General features: G+C 37.4%; 1 protein-coding gene across 1 annotated transcript in view; it reads left to right on the forward strand.

Moving 5' to 3' along the window:
* Positions 1-6067: 6067 nt before the first annotated feature.
* Positions 6068-25587, forward strand: part of LOC140230435 (uncharacterized) — an 87021-nt gene continuing 67501 nt past the window's right edge. Inside the window, exon 1 of the mRNA XM_072310589.1 lies at positions 6068-6595. Within this exon, the coding sequence (XP_072166690.1) occupies positions 6149-6595 (447 nt within the window). The 5' untranslated portion in view covers positions 6068-6148. The remainder of the gene's footprint in view (positions 6596-25587) is intronic.

Consider the following 25587-nt stretch of genomic DNA (forward strand, 5'->3'; position numbering starts at 1 on the left):
CATTCAAAACATTCATAACATAATAGAATATACATTTACATACAGATGTACAAGAAAAAGAAAACGCCACTCAAAAATATTTGAAATAATGTGCAAAACTGGATCTGTCTCGCCCGGATGTCCCATTGCATAATGACAAGCTACTATTTTGATGATTGATTTACTTTCGGCGCCATCCCTATACTATAGGAAAAGATGAGGGATCATACAAAATGCAGGGCTCAACACTAACTTTTTCTCCAGTGGCCCAGATTTGAAATTTAGGCGGCCTGAAATAAGCGGAGACATATAACACTCCATTTTGGCCACAAAGTGAAAGAAAAAGAAATATGGTGACCCGAGATCAGAACACAAATCTGACAAAATGATATATCATATAAAGACCTGTATAGGCCTACTTGTACTTGATAAGGGATTATTATCATAACAGTTTAATTTGTTGGAATTAGCCGATATATAATTATAATATAATAACTACATAATTACCCCGCATTTTGTTCATTTGGCTTTATTGTATGAAAAGGAATGCAGAAATAAAATAAAATAAAATGTATGTCGGTTTTCAAGAAGGGTCACTTGCAAACACTTTCATATCATAGGCCCTTAGTTCTAATTTGTACTTTTGCACATTTCTCTTCACGGGATTGATTTTCGTTTTAATGTTGTATCATTAAGTGGTATTCATGTCGTTAAATGTAAAGGCAAACAAAATGTATATAGGCCCACCCGACATTGTTAGAGGTCCAAATGAATCTTCAGATTGCTCAGAAAGATGGCGACATCATCCTCAAGCCGCAGTCATCAAAGGGTATTATCCGTGGAATTCTGTAGTGCATCCCGAGAAAATTGACAGCTGTTTTGAATATAAACTGCCTGTTGGAACTCCAGCTTTTGAACCTAGCTGTATATATTCATTATGGTTACTTGGTTTATTGTAACAACGACGCTTTCCGTCTGATTTTCTTCTACCTGTAATCATATATCTGTATCACCGCATTATAAAGGTGAATAAGAGTGCATGCACGGAACGCGGACATCACGAGTGTTGTAGCCTTCTTTTCATGCGATGTTTGCACATCTTTGTATATGCGATATTCAACCTAGTAAAAAAAAAAAAAACAAAACAAAAAAAAACAAAACAAAACAAAAAAAAAACACCATAGCATTTGCTTGTTATGTAGGCCTGATATTAATAGTATTTTTTGCATTCGTCGCGAATTCAAATATAGCTGTTATTATGATAACTATGTATGTGGGATAAATCCCCCTTTAACCAATAATTATAAATGAAAATCTCAAGGATGGATCATGAAGGAATACATTATATCAAAGGAAAGAAAAAAATCCTTATCATGCGTGAAAGCGAAATATCACACAAAGCGAGAAAAACAAGCAAGATACATGCGGTAATTTCATCACCCCGAATTTTATCGGATTGTTCTTTTATTCCTCAAACTCAGTTGATACCATTCTACTGATATTTTTACATATAAATCCATTATTTTAGGTAAATTCCCCGTTAAAGGAAAGTATGTATACTCTCTCTCACACACACACACATACACATATTAATTGACTCTGATACCAATTTAGATGCAATTTCCACTGATCAGAAGTGATAAGAGGTGTATTTGATTATGAGGATGTAAATTCCATCTTGAATTACACCCGACATGTTTTATGTATAGATACAAGGACATGTTATTAGAAATTTAACTTCGGATCGTGGGTCGTATGGTCTTGATCCGTATAATAACTATACCTCTTCTAGATTTGACACTTGAATCAAAGTGACCCTTATAGCTTCCCATAACACAAAAAGAAACAAATAAATCATGCGACAGCTATAAGAACACAACCTTCAGCATTATTATGGTCACAGTCTATATACTACAAATAGGCCTTACATGAATGTGTTAAAGTGTACCTCTAATTAAAAAAAAATGAAATTGATTTCGAGGGAACTGCGAAGTTGGCATGGCTTGTGCTTGGGCATGGCTTGTGACAATGTGAGCCCTCTACAGACAAGATTAGGGACCGTCTGGCAGGTGTGAAAGGTTGGCTGCTAATCTTATTCCTAAACACATTAAAACTATGATTTTTTTTTAATGATCTTCTCCTGTTAGGTATGCCATCTGTCCTGCACTGATAGTACGCATGCACGAAATTTAAGGCCTCGAGCCACTTCGTCCGAGCTATTGCAAGCACGTGGATCATAACATCAAACAAGCATAATATCGTTGTCTTTGTTAATGATTTTTTCAATGCTATTATGTACATTGGCTACGAAACGTATCGATAGTATAGATACTGTACTATATCATAATTATACTCACATTATGTACGTGTGTTTATTCGATTCCAGTCTTTCAGACGGCTCGACTTCATCGCGCGGCAAACGGTTCCAAACAATGATGGTTTTTTGTTTTTTGTTTTTTTGTTTTGTTTTTTGTTCTTGTTGTTGTTTCGTTCTTTTTTCAGCACGGTTTACTCTGTCAAAGCACTGCAGCCATCAATAATGAAGATGAAAGTGAGATTGGTAAGGCATACATGGCAATTCACATGCCATATAATGTCAAGTAGAAAACTTCAGCGTCGAGGAAACTGAACGAGTCTTTTCCATACACAGAAGATGAACAAACTATACATTGTATAGAAGTTAAATGGCCATTGTTATCTGCACCTCAAGAACCGAAATGAAGATGGAGATTCTTCAATCGAAAGTTTATAATTGCTCCCGAGTGATCGTATGACTGAATTATCGATATGATGATCAATGAACCGAGTACTTTAGCTCCACTCTTCTCTTCGCCTAAGATGTAAGAATTCACTCCATGTTCAACTTGAATACAATTTATGAATGGAGTGAGATCAAACAGTTTGTCCCCCGTCCCTCGTTGACGAGGATGACGTCTTCAATCAATTTCAGTTTGTATAGTCGGGGTCGATAAGTCAAACATGATTGTGCATCATCATGTGTCTTTCTATGGCTGCCGGGAAGCCAATGCGAGATTTGCAAGGATGATCGCAGATGCTGCAGGTCCAGATATCAACATCAGGATCGAGGCATGTGCATCAATAACCTGATCTCCCCCATATAGCTCTAACACAGAGGGTCGGCTTCTTTTAAATGCCTCTGACCCTTTTCAAATCTCTGCTGTTGCCTTCTATTCATGCAAGGCGGTTTATTGTAACATTCTCAAAAGTGTCAAACGATATGGGATTTTTTTTTTTCAGGTTGCTTTAACGGGGATCCTGGTATTGCATTATCTAATCGGTGCACCTCGATCTTGCGATCTCCCTCTCCAAGAGTTCGCAGTAGAGAGCTTGCTTGTTAATTGGTTCATGTATTTTCGAAGAATCCATTACATGCGGAGAACATACAATGACCGGTCCATCTCGAGTAGCTGCTGATTAGTGATCTTGTGGAACCTTTTCATATAACCTATGAAGCTCATAGCTCCCAAATGTCAAGAGTTGAACGGGAAGATAGCTGGGTTGTTTGTCTGTATCATAGGTGAATAATGTCATGCTGTTTCAATATCCGTTTAATTGCACAATCGCCCGTAAGCATGCAGCACTTGCCTTGCTGACTCTGGCATATATTCTTTGTTCATTATATTATTGTTGCATCAGTCCTGATGGGTGAGCCGAGGTAGGTAAAATTGATGCAAGAGATCAGCCCTCGAGTTCTTTGATCAATTCCTGTACAGGCTGACCTGAAATTGGTTGAAACAAAACCCGATCTTTTAGCTGCAGGTTGCAGATTAGATCTATAGGTTTCCTTCGATGACTACAATTTTCAGATTTAAGGTAGCTCTCCGTTAGCTGTACATAGCACAGCTAACGAGGAGGATAAGCTACGCCAGCCCCGTAGGTGGACCATGCGTATGGGGTTGGTTCTCAAAAGAGGGTAGCTGATGAACTGTCGAGTTGAGTCCTCGTCTCGGGTCGCAAAAGATGTAGGACGGAGCTGGAGCTGCATGGTTGATTCTCTCTCGGGTGCGTCAGGCTCGTGCCAACAGCCAGAGATCCCTTCATGACTCTAGCCAGTGAACAGGTGGTATGGTAGGAAGGAGACGTATATTAGTTTTATGTGAAAGAGCCCCAGTGACGAGTGGCGTGGTGACGTCATAAAAAAAAAAGCTGCATTCTCTGCGCGGATCTTAAGCGCGCCGTCGTTGTTGCGTATAGCGCGTGCTGTTTATTGTCGACAGGGGTATACGCACGAACGCAAGCGATGTTCTAGGCCAGGGTCCACTGACGCGAACGAGATCCGTGATGACGTCATGAGAAGCTGCATTCCTGACGTATGACCCAGATTGAGCGCGTTCTTTTAGCAATAAGGCCACTGTTTCATCACAAACACAAAGCAATTGTGACATCACAAAGCAATCGTGGCATTGCGCGCTGCTTCGTATGGACACACTTTGTTTACTGTGTCGCAAAGCAATTGTGACATCACAAAGGAATTCTGATACAGTATAACGCGCACTGCTTCCTGCGGTCAACGTCAAAAAGCGAAGTGTGACATACAGCTGTACTCGCGCCAATGCTGCTCCGCATGGTAGGATCCCTCCACGACATTGCATCTACCACACGACTTAATTCTCACTTCATTTCCACCTTTCTTTTTATACCAGACAAATTATACTCTGCCTAATTTCTGGTTTCTTCTCAAAACTATGAGCCTTGGTGCCTCCAATAGAACTATTCACTTCAGGACTAGCTGTGCAACCCTCCATCCGGCTCAATATTTTTTTTTTCTTCTAAAAGTGTACTTGACTTTTCATTGGAGATTTCGTTTTAAACTGTCAGTGTTAGTTGATACTCAAATGGGAATCCATGCGTGTGTTTGAGTCAAAGGTATAAAACTGATTTCCTGCAGATCTCCTGTTCCTAAACACTATGGTACAACGGACGCATTCCCCTATATAGATGACACTGCCGACGCCTGATAAGTTGATACGGATTTCAATGAAATGAACTTTACTGGCATGAACGTTTTTGTTTTGTTTTTTTCCAAGTCATCATCATTAAAGTGCATGAAGTTGATATGACTGGCTGAATGAAATAATTTGTTCATGAACCACCCCAACCCCCCCCCCAAAAAAAAAACAACCAAAAAACCAAAAACAAAAACAAAACAAAACCCAAGATTGTTTCTTATAGGAAAAGCGTCATCATATAAAGAATATTAAACAGTTTGAGCGTAATAAACAAACATGTTTGGAAGTACTTAAAATTTGTAAGTGGAAAACTAACAATAGCACAGCTCCTATAATTAAGGTTAGTACCATTATAGGCTTAAATGGCTTCCTACAGTACATAGAGACACCACGGTAGTGATATGCGCTATATAAGCATTGTGTTTTATATATATATATATATCTATATATATATATATATATATATATATATATGTCACCTATTCCAATTCATACAGGCCTAAATGACTTCCTAATTTCTACAGTACTTGTCACTTTCTAGTATTCCAATTGAAGTTGATAATTTGTGATGTAGTTCCTCAATTTTAGCATGTCGGTGTAATCGTACAATTATCATATGTACACATTTGACAACGTTTGTTTTTTATTGACTTTTTGAAGTGGCAAAGATTAAGCACATCAACCTCCAATCTGTTTTCTTTTCAAGATATGATACTTCTGTTATTATCATTCAGTGCGCTTGTCTGTGGTAGAGTTCAGCTTTGAGTTTACACCAAGAGCGGATTTACGAGCAATCACCCCCTCAACCCAATATGCGAGAAAAAGAAATGGTGATGCTGAGGAGATCCCTTGTTCACACTGCATGCACTGCTGTGGTTCTTCCGCGCTTGCATTCCGTGATATATCGCAGCTTCGATAAACGTCTACACTACACTGTCGTTGTTCTGACTCATCTCACATGCTGGCGTTTTCTTCGATAGCTTTGTGTACGGATGATACGCAGACAATGACTGACATGATCTCAGTGTTATTCTCTGAAGCCAGTATATTTCTATGTAGTGTGACTTTGCCCGAGTAAGTGGCCGAAATCATCCATCTGCTAGTGGTAAAGTGGAAATACTAATCTCATTCTGACCCATTTTTGAAGGATTTCCAGGCAGAACGGAATGAGTCGAAAGAAGTGACCCGCTGAAGTCATCATGGCGAAGCTTTTTAAGATTTTCGGTAAGAAAAATCCGCCCGCTCGAGGAGAGTATATGGGTAGGTCGGGCCTACAGTACGAATACAGGTACGGATCCGGCTCCTTAAGCGACCTCACATCGGACAATGCACAAATGCAAGCAGCGAGCGGTCTTAGCAGCTTTTCTAATGCAGGAGGGCTCTCATCACATCAACAGTACCACAGAAACACCTCTGGACCAGGCCAAGGCGAGTGTCAGACCTCAGAAAGATACAGACACCATAGTACAGAGGATGATGGAGCTGGACTCACTGATGATTTTGAGTTTCGAGGAGCAGGTGCATTGAATCTTGTAACCAACGCCAATGGAAACCGAAAGATAAGTGATGGAGGGAATGGGGCTGAAGCTGGTGTAAACATCAGGAGGAATGAGATGGGTGAACCACGCAGCCCTGTCTCTAAAAAGGTATTGAACAACTGAAATAAATTCATCAATTTTTCAATTGATTATTATTTATATAACTTTAAATCTACTGTATTAATTAGCTCTTTTATCAGACCTATGTAAATGTTTCATTTCGGTAATCATGTAGAAATGCACACCATGCACACCTACCATTTCCTTCCTTAATTTGTTAATGAAAACTTCTTGTGGCTATCAGAAATGTAAAGATAGACCATATCTGACGGTTTCATGAAATTTCATAGCCAATTACAGAAGAAAAGTAGCTAATTTTGACTCAAAAGTACACCGATCGACGGCTGTGTAGCATACTGCATAGCATGATGGGTGATCGATTATGTGGATGAGCGATAAACGATGATAATCGATCGTTGTAGTCTGTGATACAGCCGCTTGTTTGGTGTTTAACCACAATAATTACGTCGGCTCAACAGTAAAAAGTGGAAGAAAGAAAGTGATCTTGATGCGTCTGTTTTTTATCGTTTTAATTAATTTTCTCCTGCGTGTGACTGTATAACTATAGCTGTCAACATTTTTTGCTGACTAACTGATGGAAGGATATATGTGTACAAAACAAAAGATTTGTGAAAAAAAATGAAAATTATCCATCATGAATATTACACAATAAAATGGACCTTTACTACAAAACAAAAGCAAATACTGGGGTTGCAGTTCTTGCATACATAATTAGAAAAATGAAATGGAAAATAAATACTATCATAAAAACAATTATTTATACTATAAATCAAACTTATAAATTAAAAACATATTACCATGTCAATTTCAATATTCTGTTTCCACAGCGCCATGAGTATCTTTTTAGGTAGAATGAGCACTTTATAAGAATTTCACTATATTACACTTTTTCTAACACTATTCTCATTAATTTATTATTATTAGGCCTACAATGTATGTATGTACAGTAGATTACTAGAAACAAATCCCCTTTGAATTCAACTTCCTTCTCATCTTCTTTTCTCTCTATTTCTCTCTCTCCCTCTCTCTCTCTCCATCAATAGCCTTACCTTTTTCTTCCACTTTTCCTTCAACCTCATTCTACATAGTGTATTCCCTTCAACACTATTCAAATTAAATTATGAACTTTTGTCATGATAAAATCAATACTTGCCACAATTTTTAAAGAAAGGACGTCCAAATGCTGGTATGAATAATCTGTATCAATAATTTGAATAGTGATAATCAAGATTGTGAAGATATTGTAAATGAAAATAATGAGAAAAAAAATACGAAAAAGAAAATAGGGCCTACACATATTGCACAAGTCGTGTTCGATATTGTTTGTAAGTGGCTAATTAGAGACTACCAGAATCGATTATAATCGTTGACATCATTCTCTGCGAAATAGATGCACTACTTACTACGTTGGAGATTATGTTCGCGACCGACATACTTTTCAGCTCTGATTTCTCATTTTTCTTCCCTTTTTGGCTTTCTAATTCCATGTAAATCTCTTATATGGTTCAATTTAGCATCTCCAATAGCTGCACAAAATTTGATTGACAAACGGCGAAGCGAACGGTAGTTGTGCATTTCTACATGATTACCTATGTTTCTATAGATTCTATGTCACATTGTGAACATTAACATGTCTAACATTGAATACACTGGCACAAGTTGCCTGAATCAACTTTTGATACCCCTTTCAACTTTTTAAGCTGTCAATTTAGATATAGTCATCAGTGTTTTTCACCATTAATTATATTTTCTAGCATGTTTAATATGAATTCTAGTCTCTACGAATGACAGGATTGAGTTTGCATTTTGGCAGTTGCTGCCTTTTCAAGCACATCTTAGCCCATTGAGGACGAGTCCCGAATATACTACGGCATGTATAACATCTATGAGAAATACGTGTTGTAGCAAAATCAGCCCGTCGGCAACGGGTTAAGAAATCTACTGTGTGTACAATTGTACATGTACAGACCCTATTCAAAATGTTGAATAGACAAGTCCTTGAATTGTTTTGCATGATATGGCCAAACAAAGTACATCTAAACCCCCAAACCACACTATACTTGCAATGATAGCAATACAAACAGTCATTAGTGCATGAACACCAAAAATACTTACAAATTGTACTCTACATTGTACTTACTTATACTTGGTATACTTGGATATAGAGACAGGAAACAAAGCTTTTTTGTTCCTCGTTACTGTTCTGTCCTGTCTCAGGTAGGGTTCAATAGTAGGGTTTGGATTGTTTCTTAACTATCTTTCTAGGGAAGACTTGAATTGGTTAATGATGGTAGTGTTGACGACTTCCTTAGGTACGGTAAGGCATTCCAGTTTACATGTCTTTAAAAACTGAAAAAGCAGTCTGCCTCAGACTAGAACAGAGACATTGTTTGACAAATTTGAGATCATGACCTCTTGTTGTTGAACTACTGGCCAATTGGAAGAATTTTGAAGGATTTATTCTGTCTTCTGTTTCAGTTCAGGAAGAAGTCTTGTGGCCCTTAGCTGGACTTTTTCTAGCATGTCTTCATCTCCCTTCAGTGTTGGGAACCATACCGAGTTGCAGTATTCTAATGTTGGTTGTACAATTGTTTTATAGAAAGAGAGGAAACCCTTCTTCTGCAAAGTTGAAAAGGATCTTTTTATCATTCCTACTTTGATGTTGGCTCTCACAGCATTTCACAAGATGAAATCATCTCAATTTTTTATCACTCTCACTCTGAAGAATACAGTACAACTACCTTTCTTGATTCTTCTATTTTCTTGTGTGATCTTAATATTAATTCAGTTCAAAGGCCAGTTTATACAGTGTATAGCCCATTTGCATCGACATTGCAGATTTATCATTTCTTCAAGTTTGTCAGAATGTGTTATGATTAGGTTTTACAGTCCCAAAGGTAGTTTAGATACTGTGATTATTACAGTTGTGTGACATTTTTTACATTGTAAGCCATATTGCTAGCACCAACATTTCACTTGAAATAGGGATTTAGATAATTTCAAAGGGCTTTTGAATAGTGAATAAGAAAACACATTACTAATGCAAATGTGCTGTACAGCACTGTAGCTCATTTTTAGCAGACGGCATGATACACATTACAGTTACTGTAAGTACTGTAGTGGACGTAAGTCATTGTTATTTTAGGCCACCCCGCTCATGCCAACTGATTTCAGGCTGTAAATAGTGACATTAGAACCATTACTGGCAATGGAAATTTTGAAGTCACTCGATGCATTTCTAGTCAGAGTAATATTTAAAAGGCATACAGTAGAATACATACACATTGCCTACACATGTTTGTACATATTGTACATGTACAATGTAGTCTGGAAACCAGATGCTAAATTGTACATGTTTGATATGTTCATGCTTTAAGATGGGCAAGATGTACAGTAATGATCATAGTTTCCTTTTCTATTTCTAATAACACCATTACTGATAAATGGATAATAATTAAGGACTAGAGGCACAGCTCACATACATGGCGTACATTGTGCATGTAAATATATATTTCACCTTATACACACACATTGGCATACAACACAAGATATTTGAATTTATTCCAATTTAAGCAGTCTCTACAGGCAAATCATTGCTAGAGTCATGGCTCAAGTGTCAAGGTTACATTGGCTAAATCTGGAATCAAATCGTGTTGTAAAAATCTATGAGACTACCATGACAGTGTTCAATTTTCTGGCAGCTATAGCTTCTGACAGGGAAGAAATGGACTCATAATGCATTCATGTTGTAGAATTTGAACAGAACATTACTTTTAAGTGTTTTGATTTCCCACAGTGTAATATGAACACAAATTTATGAGGTGTGGAGGGATACCAATGATGCTGTAATGCTAACTGCCTTTTCCAATGAACTTATGTACATACCTGTAATGCGTATTCTAAAAAAATTCTGAACATTTCCAGTTAGTCAGTGTTGCATATGTACTTGTAGGCCTACATTGTGTACAGTTGTGCATGGTAAGGTGTGAATCATTTCTCTTTGGGTATTTGTCATCAATGAGAACTCACTATAACAATGTATAAGTTTCTTTGTCACTGTCAAAATGGCCTTGCTGACCAACCTGTGCGTGTTACTGTAAATACTTCAAGACATCCTGTCATTGTTTACATGAATTTGTATGCTTTATTGTCTTCACCTTCTCAGTATAGCCAAAGAGTAAAGATTCAACATTTGTCACAAGCTTTTTTGCAATTACAAGTAGAACTACACGGCTACTGGATATTAGACAATACACGTATACACTGTAAACATACAACGTACCAAAAGTGTAGATCTATGCAATAACTATCAAAAAACAAGTTTGACCCTTATCCATTTTTGCAGAATGGCATTGCTGAACATTATGATCATTATTGTTCATTGCTACAGTAGCATTAGTCTTGGCTTAGATTTCCTTTTATGTGAGATATTATTTTTTCTTCCAATTTGATTGTACTTTGTGCTGTAAGCTAGCTCACATTGTATGTGCAGTGGAAGCAAATTCTTGAAATGTAGTCAGATATTTTGTATCTGATATACTAACCTAATTTTTTTTTTATGCTGTTTACAATACACTATGGTTATCTATTGATCCTGCTTGACTTTGTACTGTAGTGATAAGGACCTTTGCTTTCCAAGTGGACAGAATTCCTTTCACCAATTTAGTTGGGAGTAAAATGATAAAGACACTGTTTTTTTTAAATTTAATCTACATGTGTAATTAGTATTTTTTTTTCTTTAAATTGTATTTCAAAATGAGAATTGCCACAGATTACATTGTATGTCTGTAAAAGCATATCGGAAAAGGGGCCTCAAAAGTAAAGTAATCGCAATGATGTCATGTAGACAAACACTTATCATAAACTGTACAGTTGTATGGCATAGGCAGCACAATAATGAGTGTTATTATGGAGAGGAGTACTGTATGCTACCAAGTTTTGTATGAGTCATCAGGATTTCAACCGGCAGTCGGTCACCAAGGATCCTTGCCCTGCTGCACTTGCATTAACCTTACATCTGTTACTATTCAGTCTAGACATGTGATGTTAGTTTGGTTACTGTTTTTTACCCACCTTCCAGTTGACTAAGTGTTTGTCATAGTGATAGGATATGGACATTGCGCTACAACAGTGTAGGGTATTTATAAATAAACTCTAAACAGACTGTATAAGATATCTTCTTAAATACAAGTGATGGGATGTTATTGTATATATTTCTTTCTGGTAATATTTTTGAAAAATGTTACATTCCTTTAATGATGCATTTGCTTGATATTCTTCAGGCACCTACAGTACAGTTGTGTGTGCCCATGAATTGTGGAGTGACAGTTGTGCAAGATGCTGCTCTTGGTACAGTTTATGGTCAGTTATTACCAGTTTAAACAATCACTGTCAACATGTTCAACCAATGCATTATGAATTTTCAACAGCTGCAAACCCTGCAGTTTGTAATTATTGAACAGGCTAACTCAATGCCAGCATGTACACGTACAATACAGTATTTCCACAGTGTGCATAGTATTAGTAAGGGCTAGATCATACATTACAGTGTACAACTTAGTAGAATCTCCTCTCCTTGCATTGCTTTCCTGCTTTTATCCATCCAAGTGCAGTAAATACACGTACATTGTAGTGCTACTGACAGTATGGCTACCTGGTAAGGGGGGGGGGGGGTCTACTTAAAAGTTAAGATCAACTTCACATTGTGGTATCATGCTGTGTTTTTTTAACTTTCTAATGAAAATGAAAACTTCAGAGACTTTTTCTTGTAGTCATATGAGTGACAAAGGAAGTTTATTATTGATAACAATGTGATTGTGAAGTGGATTCTTAAAGGCTCATAAAACTATGCAGGGAAACAAGTGGCATGTATAATTTTGTAGATTATATCATAATCTTGATTTGATCTGAAAACTCTTAAGATCAACTTCAATTCTAATCAAAATACCCTGTGGTCTAAAAAGGGGTAGTATGGTGTATGTACTGTACAACTGTACAGTACATACACTTTACAACTGTAGTATGTGTGGTGGGTGATTCAAATCTGTTGATCTGTTACAAGTTGTAGCCTTAGACTCAGAAATAGTCTGTGACCACTAAAACATTTGGGTCATTTAAAGTCACAAACCTGAAGTATATATCCTAAATGTACAATGTACTAACAATGCATCAGGCATACAGTGTACATGAATTATTATGTATTTTGATTTTGAAGTAAAGCATTCAATGTACGTCAAAGGTCAAGGAAAGATCTGGCAGCAAAATGCTTTTTCTTACATTGTACAATTGTACATGTGGTAGTTGTCTTTGATACAATGTACATTTAGGCCTACATTGTAGTTTTTCTCCCTTCCTATTCCATCATAAGTGCAGTGATTACACCTGTGCAACCCTCACATATTAACTGGAAAAGCAGTACTAAGTACCATGCATACGTTGTACATGTAGTACTTTCTCACTGTGCACTTAAAATCCCAAACAATAAAATGAAGCATTATTCATAGCTTGAATACCCCTGTCAGTGGTGCAAACAGAACTCTACTTGAAGATGCCACTTGGTAACAAAATACTAGATTGCTATAGTATTCATGTGGGTTACACTTGGCAGATAGTATTACAGTGAAGGGTGCTACAAATCTACCGGTACTCGCCAACTTGTCTTTGGCATCTGACTTACAAAGTGTAAATGGCTACTTACAAAATGTACAAATGTACCTGTTCAGAGTTTGGTGCCCTTGCTTAATATGCGAATGCTCATCATTCGGGCTAGTTGGGGAGACACATGGTTCTGTAGTTTTGTACCTTCTGCGTATTTTGTAATGCCCTGGAATGCATGATAGCATTACAAAGCTGTATCTTGCTATTGTACTGTTAGTCTGCTCATTTTATGATATGATACATTGTACATTATCGATCAGTCTCTATGGCCTGAATTCACGAAGGTGGTACAATTGAAACCATGGTTTAAACCATGGACAAAGACCGTAGTTTTTAATGGGGCTTCAAGTGTTGCATGGCCTATTTCGTTACGAAATCAGTCATTTCATCAACGAAATAACTGATTTCATAACAAAATAGGCCATCGCTATTAAATGCAATGTACAATATACCTTATTGGGTAGATACAGTATACAGGAAGTACACAATCAGTCCAAGAAAGTGAAACATGCATATTTGTATTCTTTGTAGCTACAATTCTGCCATAATACAGGTTTTTATGTTGTATTAAATTCAGTATTCAGTGCTCTGCATGTGTAGCAGCTTCCAAGTATTGACTACGAAGATTGTATTCATGCTGAATCAAATTGCATTTCAGTCATTGGATGTTAATTATTTTTACAGGACCAATGTATTAAGTACTATAAGTACCTTGTGGAAATCATGAATTTTTTAACTTGTGAAGCCTGGCTGCAAATGAATTGAAAGCTGATACTGTTTAGAACATTATACTGTGCAGAACATTATACTGTGCAAAATGCAGGTGCATGCCACAATACATTTGTTCACTGCACTGGAAAGTACTTTATGTAGAGTATCATTTACTTAAGTACCCTGTATACTGTATCATTGCAGTTTGATTTCTCAGAAATGATAATTTTCTGATGTACAATTGTAATTTGAGGATTGTTTGGGGGTGGGGGAGCATAAAACATTAAAAAGCTACAATGTACACTCTATACATTATGTAGAAGTTTGAGTGGAATCAGACAGATTGAGAAAGTTACAGTGGTTATGAAGCTTCATGTGTTTTCAGGGAAGTAGTGATATTGGTCACAGCCACATGCAAATGAGAAGTGATGATGTCAGTACCTCACTTGGTCTCCTGTGATCCTACACCAATCTGTACACAGAATTTCCTTTATTACATACTGGTTACGCTGTCAGTATGGTCAAGCGATGTGTAGGGTCTTCACCATCTTAGCCACACCAATGAACTGACAACAAACCTCCAGGTCAAGCTGTGCATTACCATAAGTTTTTTATCCATTTCATCATCATTGTACATATTGTAGTGTTGTTATCATCTACATACATGTAGTAATGATGAATTTTCTACATTTTGTGGACAGAGGATAAGAGTTATAAGGTGAAGGCAACATTGTTTTGTGTGTGCGTGTGTGTGTGTGTGTGTGTGTGTTATAAATTTGTTAGAAGAGTTCCGAGTTACTATAATGACACATTTTGTCTTTTTTTTTACGTGCACCCTTGGATGATACACTCCTGCATGTAGGCCTTGCATTTTTTCCTGTTTTGTGAAATTCAAAACATGGAAACTTACAGATCTTACTATTACTAGTATCATACTTGTACCCTGCTGTTTTAAACATGGAGTATATTGAATATCAACTGTATGATCTGATGAATTTGATCATACAGACAAATGTGCCTAAAGTTCTACAAGTTTAAGTGAGATATCAGTACCCATACATGTAGTTGGTTGCAGATTAATGTTTCCCCCAGTATGTGTCCCAGAGGATACGCTACAATGTACCAATATACTTTGCAGTGTTACCCCACCACCTCCGCCATGTAACATTTGTGTTTGCGATAGATGCTGACCAAATTTCTGAACAGAGTTTATTCAGATTTGTTCAGTCTAGGTATATCATCAAAAATCTAGCTGCCTACAACTTTTGGTAGTACTTAGTGCCCTTGCTTGTGCCTTTTCATACACAAAAAGAATTTGATTTTTGAGAGTCTACTTGTGTGCCCTCTTCTAACCACACCTCCAGACAGATTTTGTTCAAGTTTGCTACTGAGGTTTGTGGTTCATAATTTTTGGTGATGCTGCACCCAGTGTTCCACTTTTTAGAGAGTCTAAAGGTGCGATCACACATCGCCGGTTTAGATGGCGGTTCATGGCGGTTCAGCAATTCGCCGTAGTCCGCCAAAGACCGTGTTTACACCGTACACAAACTGTGGTCATCCGTCACTCATCCGCCATGAACCCCGAGAACCGCGGGGAACCGCCAGAAAAATCAAACATGTTTAATTTTTCGTGGCGGTCTTGGCGGTTTGAACTGGACCGTGTTCACATCGCCGTTCACCGTGTAAAGAACGGCATCCTCCGTGTTTGCACCGCAAGATCCGTAATAATACCGTGTTAACACCGCCATAATTTTCAAGCGAAAAGAAACAATGAACTTAAAAGAGAATAATGCCTCCGGCGACACTTCGTGGCGGAGCAATAAAAAATGGAGAAAAAAAGCAAAGATGAACCCATAATACAAGATTGGGTAAATATACTGAATGCTATAGTTTCCTTATTTTTTTTAACACATAATACAGTAAGAAGAAAGTTTAATGTTCAAAAAGTTGTTTGGGGGCCTAGGTATGTTGAATAGTACATCATTTACATTAAAAGGTAAGTTCATAATTTTATTAAAGGTTAACAGCTTTTAAGATGGCCAGCAACGTGAACTTGATAAGTTATACACAGAAGACTTATGTAAATGTGGTGGGTTCTCCTTTTGTGATTATGTATCCCTTTTTGTAAGACTGCATGTTGATGCAGATATGTTGAAACTTAAGAGAGTAGAGGGAAAAGTGATGTTGAAACTTGAAAAAAAAAAAAAAAAACACCATTATTATGTTACGTGAACCTGTAAATAAAGAGGAAACTAAGCTCATGTAATGTATTCTTCTTTGATGATGTATAATGTACGTATGTCTTTTTTATTGACTGTTGTTACAGATACTATTATTACAGTTGTATATACATGTATTATTATCATTACCGTTCTTATAATATAGCGCATAATACCTTTGGCAAGGTCTCTATGCACTTTAGAGGGGGAACAAAAAGATACAGGAAAAGGTAATTCCAAAAACAGTAACATGCTGCTTAAATCATCATCTACACTCACTATGTTACTATTTTAACAGATAAGTTTTTAAAACATTTTGGACTTATTGATGGAACTTGCATGTTTTATATCACTTGGGATGCTGTTACACAGTTCTGGAGCGTCATAAACTACATTTGCCATAGTAGTTTGTTGTAATGGAGGGTATCACATACAGATTCCCCTGACGATATAAGAACTCTCATAGGCTCATATTTCACAAGGAGCTCTGAAAGGTAAGAAGGAGAAATATTGTGAAAACATGGATAAACAATCAATAAGATCATAAATTCAATACGCGAAATATGTGAAAACTTAATTTAGAAAGAGTAAAAAAAAAAGATGTTGAAACAAGCAAGTACTTGTACATCACTTGATAAATAAACCTGCAAATGAACAGGAAACTTTGTAAACTATGTTGGATTCTGCTCTGATATGTATGTCTTTTTAATGGCAGTTAATACAGATATTCTAAAAATTAAAAGAGAGGGAGAAAAAAAAAGCATGTTGAAACTTGAAGATAATTGCTTGTTGCATCACTTATGTCAATCTGTAAATACACAGGGGGTTACAACGTTTCATAATTTCTTTTAAGTTGTGTTTACCTAACAAAGCAAAACGCTCCTTGTTGTAGCCCACTGAAAACAAGTGAAAGGGCTCTGATTGCATCCAAATACATGGGCTTGGTATGGACTGCTCCACCTTCCGGGGAGATCCGTGTTACTACCGCGTCAATCCGCATTTGCTCCGTGTTCAAAATGTGTTGAGAACGTAGTCGCTTTGCGTTTAAAGGACAAGTTCACCTTCATTATACCCCCGCCAAACGAAGTTTGAAGGGGGTATATAGGAATCAGCGGACGGTCGGGCGGTCGGGCGGTCGGTCGGGCGGTCGGGCGGTCGGGCGGTCGGGCGGTCGGTCCGTTGCAAATCTTGCGTCGCGAACTACTTCCTCAGTTTTCAACCGATTCCCATAAAACTTGGCACAGATGTGTGCCTTGGGTTGTAGATGTGCAAGACGTATTTTTTGACAGTACCCAAAAGTACGTTGCCATGGTAACGGCATATTATGGGCAAAAATGGGTACAAATCTTGCGTCGCGAACTCCTCCCGCAGTTTTTGATCAATTTTTATGAAATTAGGTACAGATGTTCATCTGAATATGTTAATGTGCAAGCCTACATATTTCCGCAGTGGCAAAAAGTACATTGCCATGGTAACGGCATGTTATTGGTAAAATATAGGGCAAAATGCTTCATGGCAAAACTGCTTCATCAGTGTACTTCCAATTCTTATGGAATTCATATTGAATGTTTGTCTTAGGATATAGGTCAGCATGACACATTTCTTGACAGTGACAAAAAGTATGTTGCCATGGTAACAGCTCACATATTATGAGCCAAAATGATGGAAAATTTTGTGTTGCAAACTACTTCCTCAGTTTTTGCCCAATTTCCATGAAACTTGGTACAGATGTGTGCCTTTGGTTGTAGATGTGCAAGACGCATTTTTTGACAGTACCCGAAAGTACGTTGCCATGGTAACGGCATATTAATGGTGGAAGATCAAGGAAAGATCTTGCGGATTTAACTACTTCCTCAGTTTTTTGACCAAAGCTTATGAAATGTGGCACACACCTTGATCTTGGTGGGAAGATGTGGAAGACATATTTTTTGGACGTGTCGGAAGCTGCGTTGCCATGGTAACGGCATTTAAATGGCAGAAGATCAAGGAAAGATCTTGCAGATTGAACTACTTCCTCTGTATTCGACTGAAGCTCATGAAATGTGGCACACACATTGGTCTTGGTGGGAAGATGTGCAAGACATATTTTTTGGACGTGTCGGAAGCTGTGTTGCCATGGTAACGGCATATTAATGGTGGAAGATCAAGGAAAGATCTTGTGGATTGAACTACTTCCTCAGTTTTTGACAAAAGCTTATGAAATGTGGCACACACAATAGTCTTGGTGGGAAGATGTGCAAGACGTATTTTTCGGACGTGTCAGAAGCTGCCTTGCCATGGTAACGGCATTTAAATGGCAGAAGATCAAGGAAAGATCATTCCTTGGGTAAGACTGTCGTCACGGGGCGGGGGTATTAATCACCTTAAGTGATATTTCTAGTTAACATAAGGATTGAGAGAATGTAGCAATATTAGTAGAACACAGCATTGAAAGTTTGAGGAAAATCGGACAATCCGTTCAAAAGTTATGAATTTTTGAAGATTTTGTGCAGTCACCGCTGGATGAGAAGACTTCTGCAGTGTATGATGTCACATGCGTACAACAATATAAGGAAAATATAAAGAGAATTTCACAAAATTTCATCTTTTGAAAAAAGTTCACATTCCCTCGACTCGTTAGTGACATATGTTATGGGTAATATTATTCCTATTGCCTTTAGAAAGAGGCACGTCAAGTGCTCCTTTATTATGTGAAAAAAAGTGAAAATATGTTGAATTTTCTTTACGTTTTCTTTATACTGTTGTACTCATATGACATCACGAGCCTTAGTAGTCTCCTCATCCAGCGGTTCCAACACAAAAATTTTAAAAATTCATAACTTTTGCATCGATTGTCCAATTTTCCTCAAACTTTCACTGATGTGTTCTACTAATATTGCTGCATTCTCTCAATCCTTATGTTTATGAAGGTGAACTTGTCCTTTAAGTGCTTTCCACCATCGTTGGGACACGGTTCACGGCGGTTTGAGAACCGCCATGAACCGCCATCTAAACCGGCGATGTGTGATAGCACCTTAAAGGGAAGATAAACCCCAAGAACAATGTGGATTGAGTGAAAGCAGCAACATTAGTAGAACACATCAGTGAAAGTTTGAAGAAAATCGGACAATCAATGCAAAAGTTATGAATTTTTAAAGTTTTGGTGTTGGAACCGCTGGATGAGGAGACTACATGTACTAGAGGTTATGACGTATGAGTGGACTACAATATCAAGAAAATACTACAAAAATCCATTTTTCATGAAAATTACAAATTCCATCAACTTGATATTGACATGTTAAGGGTAGCAATTATTCCCCCTGCTTTCTGAAAGTGGTTGGTCCACTGCTCTTTCATAATTCTAGAAAAGTGAATTTTTGTTGAATATCCTTTATATTTTCTATGTATTGTTGTCCACTCATACGTCATATCCTCTAGTAGTCTCCTCATCCAGCGGTTCCAACACCAAAACTTTAAAAATTCATAACTTTTGCATCGATTGTCCGATTTTTCTCAAACTTTCACTGATGTGTTCTACTAATGTTGCTGCTTTCACTCAATCCACATTGCTCTTTGGGTTTACCTTCCCTTTAAGGCAGCCACCATGTTATATTTCTTGTGTGCGCTCTAGCGTTAAAATTTCTGGATAAATTTTCTTCGAAGCTCGCATGGAGGTACCTCAATATGAAACTTGGACCCCTTATTGTTTTTAGGGATGCCTCTCCCTTTCTGATGTTCTTTATTTAACCAAAGACCATATTTTGCTTTGTGCCTTGTGTGCAGCCCTCTTGATGGATATTTTCCACATTTGATATAAAAGTGTATTATTTACAAATCTAGCTGTCTGTACATGTAACTCTTGGAATTAGTGTCCTTGCTTGTTCCATCTTTACACACAAAATGGTTGATTTTTGAGGGTCTTCTTGTCTGCACTTTACTGGCCACAGTTCTTAACTGATTTCATTCAAGTTTTGTACAAAGGTAGATTTATAGATATTTATATATCATTGTCAAATCTTGACCTGTACACTTGTACTAGTTTTGGTCATGCTACCCCAATATTCAGCCTTTTATTACATATGAGGTCAAATGTCGCCACCATGTTTTCTAAGGTGTGCTCTGCAGGTATGAGAAGACTATATGAGAAAGAAATAATGGAACTATGTGGAATATTATGATATGATCAAATTGAAGCTCTACAGTCAATCGTCACATGAAACAAAAATTGCAATCTACTGTATTATGTGATAACCATTTGAAGTGAACAATCAAGCTTTTATCACTTAAAGGTAGTTATTAAGAGCAGCATACAAGTTTATTTATTTCAGAGTAAAATGCTTCACTGAAATGAAATTGTTTTGCTGTATTGCTGTATGATTTGATAACTTTGTGTGCACTTCAATATGCATTGGGGCATTTCCATCCAGTAAAAGGGTATATTTCAGGGATGCTACTTTATTTTCTGTTTCCAGTGGCATTACCCCCAATACAATATGATATTTTAGAACAGTTTAATGAGATACAACTTGGCCCCAAAATTGCTTCAAAGAAGCAATCTGTTAGAATTTTTGCCAGAATGAAAAATTTTGGGGTAACATCTGTAAAACTAGAGAGACATCTAGTTTGTACAATGTACATGTAGGCTTACACGTACACCTGTACTGTTAAACATAGTAAGGTCAAGTAATGAATGCTCCTTGAAAATTTGGTTTTCGACTGAGTGACCTAATATTGATTAGAAAAGATATTAACGGCTCTAAAATTCTATTTAACATGGTGTTTTTATGCCATTTCTAAACTTAGTGGTGAACATAGTACCATGTACAGTGTAAATAACATGGACAGACAAAACTATTACATTTTTGTCTGTCCATGTGAGGTACGTTCACCACTTTTAAATTCTAGAAATGGTATAAATACAGTGTTCAACAGAATTTTAGGGCTGTTACTATCATTCCTAATCAATATTATATCATTCAGTTAGAAAAAATCAATGAGTATTCATTATTTGACCTTCATATGATACTTAAGTCCCAGTGAGTGTTCACATTATTGTTTTTGAGTCCTCATAATGCGGGGACCAATGTGAATGCAGGGTATAGCAGCCTCGAAGAGACCTGGCTGCAGTATAAATGCTTTACACTTTGAGAAGCAGCTTTTCACTGACCTTGAATGTCATCATCCACTAAAGTATGCGACTGACCATGACTGAACCATGGACCTACAGTGAAGAAAAGTCACATTTCTGCATAAATGTGGTATTCAAAAGTGCATGCCGTTTATTGGAGGGAAACTTGGTTACATGTACATTACCTAAATACCACATGAGAACATTAGCCAGTCAGGATCTGCTTCACTGAAATATTAAAAGCAAGACATAGTTCTGGTACGCCTGCAAAATTGTCAAATTTTGCTTCAAAATGAACATGTATTTGCCTAAGAAATGTGTGGAATAATGCTGTAAGGTATTCGTTGGGTAACGACGAAAAATGTGAAATATTAAGCAAAAATGTTTGCATGATCTCAGAACTTATCCGATCGGGGTCAGGCTAACTTGGACTCGGGACAACTCAGCCTCACTTTGATGGTGGGGCCGAGTTGTCCCTCTGGATTGTTCAGTGTTATTCTATGGGAACGCTTTGCGTTCTGGCTGGTCGCAGTTATGGGCTGAGTTGATACAATGTGTGCATCACAGAACCTCTTTGGCGCGCCTACAAAATGAACGTGCGCCTATGTATAGAATAATGGCGTTCACTAACTGCGTATAAAGTGTCTGAAATAGGGCCGAGTTGTCCCTGAGACCGAGTTAACCTGGCTCCTTCTGGAATAAAAGTCGGTATACTGACTTTTAATTTTGATCTCAAAATACTCCGAAACAACTCATCATCCCGGCGAATCATGTCAGCCAGGTAAGTTTCTTGGTAGACTCTTCCGATATATTGCAAGCAAATATGAAATGGTGCAAGACGGGTTCTCAAACCCTTACCAAACTATGTTTTCACTTTGACAGGCATCCCAAGTAGTATGTAAGCAGACGAGTGATCAGTTCCTCAAAAAACATTTTCAAAATGGTTCGAAGAGGCTCCAGAAATTGGCTGCCATATAAAAGGGGTATAAGTTTGATTAATTCAAGTTGCTTATTGGCACATTGCATACATGATTACATGTAGGCCTACATACAGTGTACATTGAAGCATAGTCCTCATACAGGTGGGTTGGAAAGACCATGTTTTGGTTGTGATGGCGTACTTGTGGAGGCCACATCTTATGTTTCTGCTGTATTTCTGTTAAAAATAGTGGGGCCTTATTGCTGGTGAGCACTTACTGTACACTGTAGGCAGTAGTCAGTTTAGCATGACCTATTAGACTCTTACTGTGTATCATGTTTAGGAGGGTGGGTACAACCTCAAAAGTGGGATGGGAAAACCATGCTTTGTTGTGCTCAAGTCCAGCATGGACCTGATGAAAACATGTCACATCTGTGATCCATCACTTCAGTGTGAATATATTAGTGCCATTTCAAGCTTGGGAGCCCAAGCAATATGGAGCAAGGTTCTCAAGTTAACTGCAATTCCAGACCTTTGAAGGTATATATTTTAGGATGCAAAGTTTTTTTTTTTTTTTCTCTCTCTCTCTCTCTCTCTCGGTCATACAATTGGCCTTTTTAGCAGAAATTGTAATTTTTATACAAGTAATATGTCTGCCCAATTTTCCTACTCTACAAAAAGGAAAGAGGGAGGGGAAAAAAAAGCCCAAAGATGTATATGACCCCCATATGTAGTTGTTTGCACTTGAGAGACAAAATGCGTATCTACTTTTGTGCGATATTTTTTGTTAGGTTTTTTTTTTTTTTAGGATTATAGGATTAGGATTAGGATTGTAGGATTATAATTTCACATTTAAGCAGTGTACTGTAAAATCACATGAGAAAGAACAATGTCTCTCTAAGAATGGCAATGCAGTACTTACACCTATAGCGTGCCCTAATAGCCATGATTAACATGCCATCCCAGTGAAGAAATAAAGATGATAATAATGGCCATGCAGGAAATGACCCTCAACTGTATTTCTTTTCACAATAAAGCTACCGAGTACATGCTTGGATGATTTTATGCTGACAAGCTATTTCTGAAGGCTTGAGTTTCCTTGTTTTCCTGGAAAAAAAAAATGTATCTCTGATTATGAATGTATACATCTAAGTTGCCGTCTCTGGGCCTATGTCAGAAGGCTATAAATTGTTTCGCACACACTTTGTAAATGCAGTGTACATCTACCTGCCAAAGGCCATCATATGAACCATGTGAATACATTTTATAGAATCCTGTGAAAATGTGAACACTCTCTTCCCTGAAGGAGATATCACACTCAGTTTTGCCATCGAATGCTCTTATTTGTCCATAAAAGATCACCTTTGACATATATTCAGATCTGTTGAATGTTGCATGCCATGCATGTACCTGTACATGAAATGGCTTGTGTGCTTGAATTTCAATAGGAACTTTTGGGGGATCATGAGTCAAAGGTCCTGGGTCAGAGGTCAAGGTGGATCCTCAAAATTTCACTCCCTTATGCAATGCCTTAAGGTATTTTCTTGAAACTTAGTGTACCCATGTATATGTATTTCTAGATCTCTGAGAAAGTTTTTGGCCATAGGGTTAAGGTCAAAAGGTCAGAGATCAAGTGAGAATGCTAGATTTCCCTTTTTCCTCCATTTCTCAGAAATGGCTTAAGGTATCATGAAACTTGATACATTTGCATGAACTGCTTGACAGGGATTCTCTTGGCAATTTCAGGGTCATGGGTCAAAGGTCGAGGGTCAAAGTTCATTATATGAGTTCCTTATGAATATTCAAATCAGCAAGTTGATGATGTCATGCTCTCACATTTTCTTATTCATTTCATATTCAGAAATTTAAAAAAAATCTCATAGTCCAGCTGTATGAATATAAAACTTGTCTGAAAACCACCCCAAATAAAAAAGAACAAAGTCTGTTAACTGTGATATCCTTACCGTACCAAGATATGTTACCATATCTTGGTATGGTAACATGCTTTAACTTGTAATAGCTAAAGGTAACAATTTTTCAGAATTTCATAGGTGATATACTGTACATGAAAAATTGAGAGGGTATAATGTCATCAACTCACTCATTTGAATATTCATAAGGACTTGTCAAGAATTGTTTTTTTTAACAAAGGTTCCATTTCAAAATGTCATATCTTATTTTTATCAAATTTTTGCCATTTTTGTATCATTCTGTAGAGAATATTTTTCTTTTTCTTTTGAAGTTCATTTTGTTTTTAGGGTGGATTTCTTCGTAAGCTGGGTCTGATCCTGAGACACCAGTGCAGACTACTGTCTCACCTCAGTTGTGGCCTAAATCCAAGGACCAGCATGAATACTGGATTGAAAACTAAAACTAAGGGCAGAACTATTCCCCATTAATTATGCAAAATGACACAATCCCACAGAATTGAACGAATGTGTAATAATCAACTTATCACAGTGTGGCATAAATGCCACTCAATGACTGATGATACAGACAAGTTGGATTGCTCTCTGGGCTATGATTAGAACAGTGCATTATAGTTTATTGGCATCCAAGGCCAGCTAGGGAGTGCATTATAAATTAACCAAATTTATGTACAAATGTATTGATACTGTCCTTTTACTACACCGTAGTGTCAGTGTTTTTTGCCTTGAAATGGGTTATATTGGCTTGAAGATGCCTGAAAGTTTTGATGAATGTACTGTGTTGGGTTTGTGTCGAACTGCTTGGTGATGTTCAATGTGATAAAGCATGTTGCTACATTCTACTGAGCATGTTTAAAAACTCCCTTCCAGATTTGCTTTCAAAGAAAGAAAGAACAAAAAACAACAAATATAAATCTGAACTTTCATCCTTAGATTGAGACTACTTGCAGATAGCCTACATGCATAGCGTGTCTGTAGTAATGTAATAAAATTCTACATACCCAAAGGGATTGCTAAGCTGCTTGTCGCCTGTATTGAATTACATTGTACATGTTCACATATTATACCTTTCAAAGCCAAATGAGAATTATACCCCTTTCATAAACTCAATAATGCGGATAATATCCGCAACATTTGGTCGTAAAATCGGAGCGGGGAAAGAATAATGCGCATTATTTCGACCCTTCTATTATCCGCATAATAGCAGCATCGGGACCAGATTTTGAGTTTATGAACGCAAACCCAAATAATGCGGATAACTGCCGGGGTGCGGTCAAACGTCACCTGTCTTTCCCGTAGGAGGGACGTGTGCAGTCACCATGACAATTATCCGCCTTTTTCAGGACGGGCGCTCGTAAAAATAATGCGGATTATTTTCAGAGTTTGTGAACGCATTTTTTATTGAATTGTCCGCATTATTCTTATGCGGATAATAGAAGGATGAGTTTATGAAAGGGGTATTAGTGTTACTTGCAATC

This window comes from Diadema setosum, chromosome 7 (genome assembly GCF_964275005.1).
Source record: "Diadema setosum chromosome 7, eeDiaSeto1, whole genome shotgun sequence".
Lineage (NCBI taxonomy): Eukaryota > Metazoa > Echinodermata > Echinoidea > Diadematoida > Diadematidae > Diadema > Diadema setosum.